The following is a 13,490-nucleotide window of genomic DNA, read 5'->3' on the forward strand; positions in this document are numbered from 1 at the left end:
GGAAAAGAAGAAGTCCAGCGACACCGTGTATATATATATATATATATATATATATATATATATATATATATATATATATATATATATATATATAGGGTGTCCCTGGACTTCCTCTTTTCCTCTCGGGAATGTATAGATGGGGTCAAAATATCACCAGTACTTCAAATAACTTTTTTTCCTAAAAGTCTTCGTAACCAAGTTACGGGCCCTCGAAGTTACAAAATGAAAAATGTTTTTCTTTGATAACTTTTCAAGTGAATATTCAAAATCATCCAAATTTTGGTAATTGACTAAACAAATGAATTCCGTCGATGACCTTTCATGCAGGAGTCAGTTGTTTTGCTACAAAGTCAGGAACGGACTACCCCCGATGGTCCACACCCCAAAACTTTGAAATGACAGATATTTTTCAATATTTTTCAACAAAATAAGGTTACTTGGACAATTTTATGAATAAAAGTACTCGTGTGGAAAGTCGATCGGAGCAACGAGTCTTGATAAAAATGTAGTTCTACTCGACGACATCAAACCCGCTCGTCCACCATTATTTGAAATGAATAATTATCAAAGCAGAAATAATAATGATAATATCGAATTCATTCCATATTTTTTATGTACATAATACGTGTGGAATAATCACGTTTCGTGTTGATCAGTTATGTGAATCTCATGAAACTCAACATTCGAATGTTTCAAATTCTTCTTCACAGCTAAACTGTTGAGGAGTTTCACTGATAATTATAATTTTATGGGAGAAATTCTTTAACACGAATCTAAATTTAGCTGAAAAAACGCACATCGGAAAAAATATTTACTATACTAATAAAAAGCAAACGAATGAACTACAAACACGGCTGCACATGATCAGGTGAAAAATATCCAGGAAATGATTATGTTCCATTTCTTTCACAGATGTTGACAAAAAAACCTTTTAGAAAGTTTTGATAAAAAATGAGAAACTGGAATGCGATTTTGTTTTGTTGAGTGGTGCGTTGTCATATGACTATCATTGTATTGTCAATATTCTATAGGATATTTTGAATTTTTTTGATATGGCCGAACAGTTTACATTCAATGAATATGCAGATATGCATGTATTTTATGGACGAGCATTTTGTAATGCTGCAGAAGCTCGTCGTCTGTATTCCGAGCATTTTCCCAATCGAACGGTACCGTCAAGAGAAACATTCGAGCGTGTCGATCGCAGCTTGAGGGAGACAGGTATGTAATAATTGATAATTAATTTGAGCACGTTGTTTTATTTCGATATTATTGTAGGTACAGTTTTGCCAAAACGAGGTGGTGAGGGCGCTCCTAGGACTGTACGTACCGTTGTATTGGAGGAAAATATTTTGGAAGCCGTCGCTGATGATCCTTCAATGAGCATCAGAAATCTATCAGAACAGTTCCATACATCCAAGTCCACTATTCATAGAATAATTAGGGAACAACTGCTCCACCCATTTCACATCCAGAAGGTACATGCCATGACACCTCAAGATTTTCTAGCACGACTGGAATATGCCAATTGGTTCATGGATAGGCGAAGAGAGGATATGACTTTTAATAATCGAGTTTTATTCACTGATGAAGCAGGTTTCAGTAGAGATGGAGTTATCAACTCTCATAATCTCCATATATGGGCCGAAGAAAATCCCCATGGGATATTGCAAACCAAACACCAACGGAAATTCAACGTGAATGTTTGGGCTGGTATCATAGGAAACCATCTCATAGGACCATTCGTTCTACAGGACCGATTCAATGGAGAACGTTATTTGGAGTTCATTCAGAACGATTTGAATGGACTTTTGGAACATGTTCCATTGCAAACCCGAAGAGATATGTGGTTTATGCATGATGGCGCTCCTCCTCATTTCAGTTTGATTGTGCGTGACCATCTGAACCATATTTTCCACAATAGATGGATTGGTAGAGGTGGGCCATATTCATGGCCATCGCGGTCTCCGGATTTAAATCCATTGGATTTCTTTCTGTGGGGGCATCTAAAAAGCCTTGTTAACGCTACACCTATTCACACAAGAGATGCATTGTTAAATAGAATAACATTACATTGTGAAGCCATACGAAACGACCCTGGAATGCTATTTCAAGTACAGAGAGAGTGTCTTCGCAGACTAAGAAAATGTATAGAGAGAGAAGGTGGTCATATCGAGCAGTTTCTGTAGCGGATTTTTCATTTCTGTTTGCTCTTGAGGCTCTTGAGTTTCGTTAGTTAAACGTGTTTGCATTATAAAAATTCGTTATGAACATTTTACCTATCATTTCCATTTTCCTTAAAAACTAATATTTTCGAATAATGGTAGACATCTCAGGATAAATGTTGTTGAATTAACGTTATCATTATTATTTCTGCTTTGATAATTATTCATTTCAAATAATGGTGGACGAGCGGGTTTGATGTCGTCGAGTGAAACTACATTTTTATCAAGACTCGTTGCTCCGATCGACTTGCCACACGAGTACTTTTATTCATAAAATTGTCCAAGTAACCTTAATTTGTTGAAAAATATTGAAAAATATCTGTCATTTCAAAGTTTTGGGGTGTGGACCATCGGGGGTAGTCTGTTCCTGACTTTGTAGCAAAACAACTGACTCCTGCATGAAAGCTCATCGAAGGAATTCATTTGTTTAGTCAATTACCAAAATTTGGATGATTTTGAATATTCACTTGAAAAGTTATCAAAGAAAAACATTTTTCATTTTGTAACTTCGAGGGCCCGTTACTTGGTAACGAAGGATTTTAGGAAAAAAAGTTATATGAAGTACTGGTGATATTTTGACCCCATCTATACATTCCCGAGAGGAAAAGAGGAAGTCCAGGGACACCCTGTATATATTTATATATATTTATATATATATATATATATATATATATATATATATATATATATATATATATATAAGGACAAATTTACAGCAAAGGAAATAATTAAACAGATGAAAGGGATTCCAGCGACTGGGGGCTAATGATGCGACAATAGGCTTCCAACGGTCCTTCCATATTGGAAGACATACCTGTGGAAGATGTTGATCCTCGGCTACAAATAGGGAATTTTTTATAATTTTTATTATTTTTTTTTGTAATCTTTTAGATCGTTTTAGTGGCGATGGCTCATCATCTGTGGTTTCTTCTGTATTTTCTTGTAGTGATGTTCCTTGAACCTTCTCGTCTTCGACTTCTTCACGTATCGGTTTACAGTGTTCTTGAACTCCTACTGGAAAATCTTGATAATCATTAAGGTCTTCATTTCCATGGGGATTACTATCGATAGCATTTAATCGACCGATCATGATATCAGTATCATCATTGTCATCATTAATTGATGGCCTGGTACTGTTAGAACATGTTTCACCTTTACAATTTTTGCATAAAGATGAGCAAGGAAGCCCAGCTTTTTTACATCCACATCGATTATTACACTCTTTCATGCAGGCAAAATTAACCAGCTCAAGTAAGTCGTCAGGCACCAGTTTTTCCGTTGTTTTTATCGGCAGGAACATTGTTTCAGATCTGATCCAACCCCAATCCTACGGATTCAAATTATAATTACCAATCCAAAAAGGAACTTGGTAATACGTCCTAAATGAGTGTAAATGTGTTGCTATTTTTGTTGGAAGTAAAGTTGCTAAGTTGATCGCAATCTTTGATTTCGCAATCATACTTAAAAATCGAGAAGCACGACACTGGCCTGAAGTTGAATTAGTATCGAATTGACCGTACAATGCCAGCATAATTCGCTCTCCAGCTACTTCGATATCTTGACAAGAGGCATCGGGATTGTAGAAGACTTCCACGTATTGCATAATATCCAGAAATTTTTTTCCCTTTGCCAAAAATAGCGCTCGTTGTATCGCATCCTGTAAAGGCATGCGCAAACACAATGATATTTTTCAAGTGCTTATTATTTCTGGTTTCATAAATAACATCCAACTGTTTGGTAGATGCCCGTGGTTTTCACATTGTAATATTTGAATTCTCTGGTGTCAAAGCTATCAATAAAGCAGCAAGATCTACATCAGTCCCAATTACAACAATTTTTTTATCTGGATTTTTTTCGGCAAGGTCTATGGCTGTTTGAATAATTAGTGTATCAGCATCTTCTTTAGCTTGTTTGATTGTGAATTAGACTATAATGGACATAATCATTGAGTGTTATCCTGGCGCAGAAGGTGTTGTGGGTACTGTGTTAGTGAAAACCGCTAAATCCATATTCGTAAAGAATATCAAACGTATCGCGATATTACCTATGGCAACTCTCGATTGTGAAACAAGCAATTAGAGACATTAATTATTGATCGTAGCCTCTCAACGGGGGGAGTATGTTCAAACTTTTCAGTGTTGTTTTTGCATAATTTTAAAGATTGTATAATTTTTTATTTAACATTTTTGACCTTCGGGTCAAATGGTAATCTCAAAGTGTTTATTGTACGCATTTCTCTGAATTTGAAATTGTAAACTTTCATGCTATCGGTATTTATTTCAGATGAGTAAAGGCCTATACTTTTATTGTAAACTTTCTCAAGACCGTCTATTTTATTTCTTCATGGCTATATTATTCAATAAAATATACCGAGATTTTATTTAGTGATTTAACATTAAAACTTCAAAGTGACGTAGTTAGCCTGTGAGGTGGTGGCATTGTGGCGTGTTGGAGTTATTGAAAAAAAAATGCGTAACTGTCATAAGGGCACTAAGTTCGTGTCAGAAGGGTACTAAGCTACAATTTCGTATATAATTATTGGATCTTAACGTGTAGCACTTCAAATGAAAGAAAAACAAATGCAGAATGTAACGATAAAGAAAAAACGAAGATGGCGTAACATGTCAGGATAGTTGAATCTCAACGTGTAACACATTAAATGAAAGAGAAACGAATGTAGAATTCATCGACAGAGAAAAAACAAAGATGGCGTAATATGTCAGAAGGGCACTAAGCCGTATCTTCTTCAATAATAGCCAGATCGTCACCTACAGCACGTCAAGTTATTGTGAAAAAACATGCAGGATTCTTTGACGAAGAAGAAACAAAGATGATATCAAAAGTGGACTGAGCCGTATCTTCGTTAATAATGTTTGTATCTCAACGTGCAGTAACGTGCAGAATTGATGAAGAGAACTCAAAGATTATTTATTTCACCCTAATAGGCCTTACGGCCTCATTACAAGGAAGACTTATAAGAAATATACATGAATATACAGCACTTGACGTTATATGTTATATAGAATAATATAATCAAATATGGGGATGTATTATTATCTAACAACGACTAGTACTTATTACAACTCACAACAAAAAAAATAAAATGAAAAATAACAAAAAAACTAATTGCTTCTGTTTGAAGAAATCTGTTTAAAATCTGTTCTTTTGCTAATCATCTGTCGCCCCCATACGAACGACAACTCTCAGAAGTTGAGGAACTTGTGCGAGCTAAGGACTAACGAGGTCTTCCTAACTGATAAATTCTCAACGTGTATACGGACTAAAGAACTAAATTTTTTGATAGACATATTCCACTCAAAATCTTGCAAGCAATTTATGTCGTTTGCCAGACGGAGCATGATTGAGAGGAGGGATGTGGAAGTAACAGTCACGAAGGGAGTCTTGAACTTAAGGATAGTACGCGTAGGTCTGGGAAGTACAATAATTGGTAATAGTGACAATAATTCTGTTGAGTTTATATTGTTATTAATAATTCCATTAAAAAAATTAGTGAAAAGATTTTTCGCCTAGAGTCTAAGGATGTAGAGCACAAGAAAGGGGATGGAATTAATAAAGAAACGACATGGCGACATGTCAAATCGACATAAGGTGTTTCGAAATATGTATGAGAAGCATATGTAAAGTTGTAGAGATATTGAGAAAATATATGAAAATTTTGGTATCCACCTTTGATATATCTTTACGTTTCATACAAAACTAAACTTATCTGGTAATGAAAAAATTGTCGTATACTGAAACACACGATATATTTGGATTCTATATAGAAGGTTTCGAATCCGTCAAAAACAGGTTACTTCCGGTTCTCACTTCCGGTCGTCTAATTTCAATGATATTGCCATCAATGGATTTGGTCAGATGTCAAGAAACACAAATAATCATTTTCCAACGCCCAAAGGGTCTCACAACCTATTTTCGTTATACTGCCGCAATGGCCGATGTGAGTATTCAATTGAAATGATTTCAGTTAAAGAAAAAAACATATCAGTTGAGCAAAAAACAGACTACCATCGTGATATACAGGGTGTGCAGCGTTTAAGTAAAAAACATGGCCGACGTCAAAGTATACAAGATGTTTGCAGCGTTAAAGAAAAAAACATGGCGTCCAGCGTTGAAGAAAAAACATGGCTGACATCAAAGTAAACAGGGTGTGCAGCGTTCAAGGAAAAAAAACATGACGTCTATCAGTGAAGCATCGTGATATACAGGGTGTGCAGCGATCAAAGGAAAAACATGGCGGCGGACATTGAGCGGAATATACAGCGTTAAAAAACATGGCTGCCAACATGCAAGAAAAAAATATCCAAGTTGACATCATCAGGAGATGACGGAGAAAAAACATGAAGGTAAGGAGGGTCTAAATTTTTTTCGTAGGATCCAACATGTCAGAAGGACAACATTATTTCTCATTGATGAATGTGTCAATTGAATGAATTAACAAAGTTTCGAATCTGTACGATTCATCGAAAAATAAACACTTCCGGTTTATAAAAATTGAAATAGAAGCAAAGTAATGATGAATTCGAAATGGCCATATCGTATAGAGTCCAAATACACAACAAAACGGTCACTTTCGGTCGTCTTATTTCAATAATTTCGGCATCAATGGATTCGTCTCGATGCCAAGAAACATAATTGATCATTTGCAGAAGTGTTGAAAGCAAAGGAGGCTCACATTGTCATTATTGAAGATGGCAGTGAGTTGCGGGTACTCTAACGTCACAATTTTTACTGGAGAACCCGGAAATGAATATTATAAGTATGTAGCATGGATTTTCCATCATCTAGGTAGTTAATCATGAAGTCTTTTATATTGAATATCTGTATTTCGGATGTTGTAATTATATTTGACTCGGTTGTGCAACGTTGCCAAATGTTAGGTGGTAAATGGGGGGAGTGGGAGGGCGAAAATACGCGGTTATGAAGAGATTTCGTGCAACGTTTTTATTTTCATCATCATCATCATCATCATCAGGTGGTGAAGCTTTCTGAAAGGAAGGAACGAAACATTTTGAATATTTGTTATACATTTTCATTTTGGTAGAATATTATAAAGTCATTTGTATAAAATATCTGCATTTCGGAGACTGCAATTATATTTGGTTCTTTCGTGAACGTGGTGCATATAGGGTGAGACGCCTTCGTTGTTGTTGCCAAATGTGGGAACTATCCACGATGTATTGTCATACTCCCCTAAATTCACAACGCTTGCAGGTATATCCAACTCGTGATATTTCGAAATTGGATAGTCACGTTTTTGATGTCCTCGCACATAAACGATATCGATATCGTGTAGATTTTCCATGAGGATGACATCCAATTGATTATATTCCACAAATCCGGAGGAATACCTCAATCCATGAACGTTTCGCTCCAGGTAACAGGCGGTACGACGATCTTCTTTGCTCAAACAGGAAAATGTTAACTTTGCGATTAATACTGAAGCAAAATCACGTCCTCAGTTCCATTTCTTGATACTTTCGCTGAGTAGGAGGTACTCGATGACAGTGTCGTGCACAATGATGCAATAGGTTCGTGTATTTTGTGGAAATCACTCAGATACTTCGATTTCAAGTTTTAAATCAACACTGTAACTTTTGATGCTTTTGACCCTTCTAGAACAATCGATGACAAAGAGAGTTTTTTGTATGAAGTCGGCGGAGTTGATGAGAGAATTATGTTGATTGGTCATTTTGTGGCTAAGACCGAATTGTGCGTAGTTGAAATAGGCTTGCAAAAGTTCATTTTCCCAAAATTCAGATGCATATTTTCCTTGGGGTAATTTTCATCATTCAGAGTCAACGTTTTAATGGTAATATTTATATGGTTGAATATTGTTGGATCATTGTTGATTTTAGTGTAATCACGATCTTTTTGGAAACATACAATCACATAGCGAGGGCTTTCGAAGAACGAGGAAGTCTTGACGGCCAATATTTCATCTTTTGCACCTTGTGTGAGAGCAGGCAGCATATGGAGTTTCCATTTTCTGAACGGTATGAGAATAGGAGTATCAGCGTGGATAGCTTTCAAAACTTGCAATTTGATTTGATCATGAGGGAAGATTCGTTTAACTTTTAGTTCGATATTTTCAATTTCTAGCTCAACTTCAGTCTTTGATGCAACTGTAGAGCAGTGTCGTCTATTTTGAAACATTTGCTGGCTTTTCCCTGACTGCTGACTAGTTAAGAACAAAACTTGGAAAATATCTTTGGGTGATCAGCAGAAGGGAAGTGTACTCTTATAACACAAGTCATTCCAATATTCCGAGAAAATTTATTATCTTCAAGGAACGACTACAAAATTTGTATGATGGTAGTACAATATAAAAATTATCATGAATAGTCTCAAACTTACTGTTAGTGAGGATGGCCTTGTTGAAAACAATTTTACATTCAAACAATTGAAACATGTCAATACAATAAAACAAGTCACTACATTAAAAGAGGTTGACTCCTCACTGGATATAAAGAAGAGTATTGATTTGAAATTCACTAAAAATCGTTATTTGTTTCAAAACTATGAATTACCGGTAAAAGCCATATGGTTGAAGAACAAAGAGAGAGACAAAAAACAATTAACAATGACAGCGTCACGTGATTCAGTTTGAAAAACTGACAGCTTGCAACAAGCTGTCTAAGGGAGAGCTCGAGGGAGCTAATTGCCATCCTCAAAGTATTAGATACCTTGATAATGGAGAAACAGTAATCATTACAGATTTCCTCGGCGCAATGACTGCAATATCCCAACTCTATCCCTCACATCCGATCCTCATTCTTATCACAAAAAAACTCCATCGTCTTCAACAACAGAATGGAACGATTCACTTCCTATGGGTACCATCACACATAGGTAACAAGGAAAACAAAAGAGTCGATCGATTATCCAGAGATGCAACGGATATTGAAATACTTCACCCAATAACCAAAACTGACAAATCTGACCTCAAACAAATAATCAAAGAGTTGATTATCAATGCATGGTAAGCTGAAGGAAACCCCTCCAAGTCGAAATTGGCCGGAGTAAAAAGACCGTACTACTCCCTCGAAAACTATTTTTTCTGGACCGAAAACAACACTCCTACGCCAGTAGGAGTGGCGCCTCTACTGCTCCCCCCAGCTCCTCCACTTTTCGTCGAGCAATCAGAAGCTATCACGCGCACAGCGTGAAGAGCATCGAGTAGATTCATTTGATAGATAACGGCGCGATGGAATTACAGAAAAATTACGGTATAATATTAATAATGAACAAAAAATCGGATTAAAGAAAAAAACATGGCCACGAGCGTTAAAGAAAAAAACATGGCTACCAACGTAAAAAAAAACATGGCGTCGAAGTGTACAGGGTGTCTGAAAATACGTCAGCGTGGAAAATAATGGTATAATAATAATAATGAATGAAAAATCGTTTTAAAGAAAAAAACATGGCCACGGGCGTTAAAGAAAACAACATGGTTGCCAACGTAATAGAAAAAAACCATGGCTGCCATACAAGGTGTCTCATCGTTTAGGAAAAAAAAACATGTACAGGGTGTCTCGAATACGTCAGCGTGGAAAATAATGATATAATAATAATTATGAACGACAAATAGGATTGAAGAAAAAACATGACCACGGGCGTTAAAGAAAAAAACATGGTTGGCAACGTAATAAAAAAAAATTGTACAGGGTGTACGTCGGCGTTGTTGAATAATAATATTAATGAATGAAAATTCGGATTCAAGAAAAAAAACATGACGTCAATATGTACAGGGTGTCTCAAAATACGTCATTTAAAAGACATGACAGTTTAACGAGGCTCTATCGTTTTGTCGTGTTACTCCTCAATGTGTACAGGGTGTCTCACCGTTTGAGAAAAAAACATTTACAAGGTGACTCAAATACGTCAGCGTGGAAAATAATGATATAATAATAAAGAACAAAAAATCGGATTAAAGAAAAAAAATGGCTGCCATACAGGATGTCTCAAGGTTTAGTAAAAAAACATGTACGGAGCGTTTCAAAATACGTCGACGTGAAAAATAATGGTATAATAATAATAATGAATGAAAAATCGGATTATTGGAAAAAACATTACGGCAATGTGTACAGGGTGTCTCAAAATGCGTCATTAAAAACATGACAGTTCAACGAGGCTCTATCCTTTTGTCGTGTGATTCCTCAATATGTACAGGGTGTCTCATCATTTGAGAAAAAAACATGTACGGGGTGACTCAAATATATCAGCATGGAAAATAACACAACACAACAAAAAAATATTTTTTGAATGTTTCCTACACTAAATTAGTCAATTTCCACTAATTTTGGGGTGATAAAAACGAAAATAACAATGAAAAATTTTTATTAGCTCTGGTTTTTGAGATACACAGTACTTAATCTTAAAGAGTAGTTATACTATACGTGAAAAGTGAAAGTACATAAAACAATATTGTTATGTTTCTCTTAGAATATTTTAAGTACAAAATTAATAAAAAAAACATTATTCTTAGTGTTTTGACAAATAAAAGAAGTTTGTACCACCAAATTTCAATTGAGTCCATCCGATTCATTGTAAGATCGCTGTCGTTTAGCTTGTCTTTTATAAAACACTTCTGGAGCATCCCTACACACAGACCAGCAGTAGTCTGCAAGCATTGCTTCATTCCAACGGCCCTGATATCTCTGTTCCATTAAGGCAATGTCTTGATGGAATCTTTCTCCATGTTCGTCACTCACAGCTCCACAGTTTTGTGGGGAGAAATTAAGATGAGAGTGAAGAAAATGAATTTTTAAGGACATGTTGCATCCAAGTTGGTGGTAAACTTGAAGAAGCTCTTTAACCAATGCTGTGAAGTTATCTTCTCTTTTGTTACCTAAAAACCCATGTACAACCCAACCCCCTTAAAGGCTTCCCAGGCTGTTTTTTCACTTCCTGTTAAAATCATGTCAAAAGCAGGATCATTTACGATTTCACGGATTTGAGGCCCAATAAAGATGCCTTCCTTGACTTTAGCATCACTCAACCTGGGAAACTTTGCTCTCAAGTACTTAAAAGCTTGTCCTTCCTGGTCCATGGCCTTCACAAAGTTTTTCATTAGTCCCAACTTAATATGTAATGGGGGAAGGAGAACATTCTTAGGATCTACAAGAGGCTCGTAAACTACATTTTTCTCATTAGGGTTTAGGTCTCGTGTAGGCCAGTTCATTTTTTTATAGTGAGATTTTCTATCCCGACTGTCCCACATAGACACAAAAAACAACAGTACTTGGTGAACCCTAATTGTATTCCTAGGAGTATAGCAATGACTTTCAGATCACCACAGATGTGCCACTTGTGTTGTTCATATTTGATTGATTGGAGAAGTGTTTTCATATTTATATACGTTTCCTTCATGTGAACTGCATGACCTATAGGAATAGAGGGTAGCTGATTTCCATTATGCAGAAGTACAGCTTTTAAGCTTAGTTTTGAAGAGTCTATAAACAGTCTCCATTCAGATGGAGTGTTATCCAAATTCAAGCAGTCCATCAAACCATTAACATCAGAACAAACTACGAGGTTTTCTTTTTTCTCAAAAAAAGGAAGCAAATCTTTCTGACGCTGTCTGTACTGAGATATTTTCACATCATGTTTTAGAAGATTCCACTGTTGTAGTCTTGACCCTAACAGCTCAGCCTTTTCCTTAGACATGCGAAGATCTCTTATAAGGTCACTCAACTCTGCTTGACTAATTCTGTGCGGATCACTAGACCTATCGCTTACCTCAAAATTAGGGTCATAGGATGTAGAAGGATGGGTTGCTCCTTCTAAACAGTCTTCATCACCTTCCTCTAAAATTTCATAGTTTTGGGGTGGAGAAGGGACTGGCAAATTGTCTGAGTGTGGTACAGGCCGAAGAGCAGATGGGAGATTAGGGTATTTAACCGTTCCTCTTTTCTTCATAGATAAACCTTGCTTAATGGGAGGAGTTAAGCAGAAATAACAGTCGTCTGTATGATTGGTAGGCTCACGCCAAACCATAGGTGCTGCAATAGCCATTGCCCGGTTTTTATTTTTCAGCCACTCTCGCAGTATGACGGAACAAGAATTACAACATATATGAGGAGCCCATGATTTATCTTGGTCCCCAACTTTCACACCAAAATAATGTTCATAGGCTGTCTTAACGATAGGTGTCATTTTACGTTTCTGAGCCTTAAATGTTATTTCACCACATATATACCAAAAGCTATCGACAGAATTCACACACTTTCGAGGCATTTCAGATCAGCACTTAAATTAATTTAAAAATCAACTTCACACGATAATTTCAATAGCAACCACGTGCGTACAATTGACAAACTCACATAGGTTATGTTTACTACTTAAGAACAGCTGATGAGAGGGGTGTTATGTAAACAAACATGTGTACCAACTGTTGGTGATGAAATATTTCATTTGTTGAAAACTCAATATACATATATATAATATAATGATACTATATCTTGAAAACAAGAGCTAATATATAATTTTTATGGTCACTTTCGGTTTTAACACGTGGAAATACATTAAAATCATCTAATTTCAACCCCGAAACAAAAACTTTGTTGTGTTGTGTAATGATATGATAATAATAAAGAACGAAAAATCGGAAGAAAAAAAAATTGGTTGACATATAGGATGTCTCATCGTTTAGTAAAAAAACATGTACAGGGCGTTTCAAAATACGTCGGCATGAAAAATAATGGTATAGTAATAATAATGAATGAAAAATCGGATTAATGAAAAAACATGACGGCAGTGTGTACAGGATGTCTCAAAATGCGTCATTAAAAACATGACAGTTTAACGAGACTCTATCGTTTTGTTGTGTGATTCCTCAATGTGTACAGGGTGTCTCATCTTTTGAGAAAAAACATATACGGGAAAATAATGATATAATAATAATAAAGAACGAAAAATCGGATGAAAAAAAATAGCTGCCATACAGGATGTCTCATCGTTTAGTAAGAAAACATGTACATAGCGTTTCAAAATACGTCGGCGTGAAAAATAATGGTATGTACGGGGTGACTCAAATACGTCAGCGTGGAAAATAATGATATAATAATAATAAAGAACGAAAAATCGGATTGAAGAAAAAAAAATGCTGCCATACAGGATGTCTCATCGTTTAGTAAAAAAACATGACAGTTTAACGGGGCTTTATCGTTTTGGCGTGTGATTCCTCAATGTGTACAGGGTGTCTAATCGTTTGAGAAAAACATGTACGAGGTGTCTCAAATATGT

At 35.9% G+C, this 13,490-nt stretch overlaps 1 protein-coding gene across 1 annotated transcript; it reads left to right on the forward strand.

Annotated features, from left to right (window-relative positions):
- Positions 1–650: 650 nt before the first annotated feature.
- Positions 651–9,412, forward strand: LOC141486896 (uncharacterized). Its single transcript, XM_074185500.1, has 3 exons — positions 651–1,221; positions 1,279–1,596; positions 9,231–9,412. Exons 1-3 carry the CDS (start codon positions 1,053–1,055, stop codon positions 9,410–9,412), a joined length of 669 nt encoding a protein of 222 aa, XP_074041601.1. The 5' UTR covers positions 651–1,052.
- Positions 9,413–13,490: the final 4,078 nt, after the last annotated feature.

The sequence above is a fragment of the Leptinotarsa decemlineata genome, unplaced genomic scaffold (assembly GCF_025532065.1).
Source record: "Leptinotarsa decemlineata unplaced genomic scaffold, Ldec_3_MD MMD2_tig00026375_RagTag_RagTag, whole genome shotgun sequence".
Taxonomy (NCBI): Eukaryota; Metazoa; Arthropoda; class Insecta; order Coleoptera; family Chrysomelidae; genus Leptinotarsa; species Leptinotarsa decemlineata.

Excerpts from the sequence above, each read along its gene's own strand:
- LOC141486896 (XM_074185500.1), top strand. The coding sequence starts at position 1,053 with ATGGCCGAACAGTTTACATTCAATGAATATGCAGATATGCATGTATTT. Across the intron at positions 1,222-1,278 it reads TCGCAGCTTGAGGGAGACAG|GTACAGTTTTGCCAAAACGA; the intron begins GTATGTAATAAT and ends ATATTATTGTAG. Across the intron at positions 1,597-9,230 it reads TTTATTCACTGATGAAGCAG|CTGAAGGAAACCCCTCCAAG; the intron begins GTTTCAGTAGAG and ends ATGCATGGTAAG.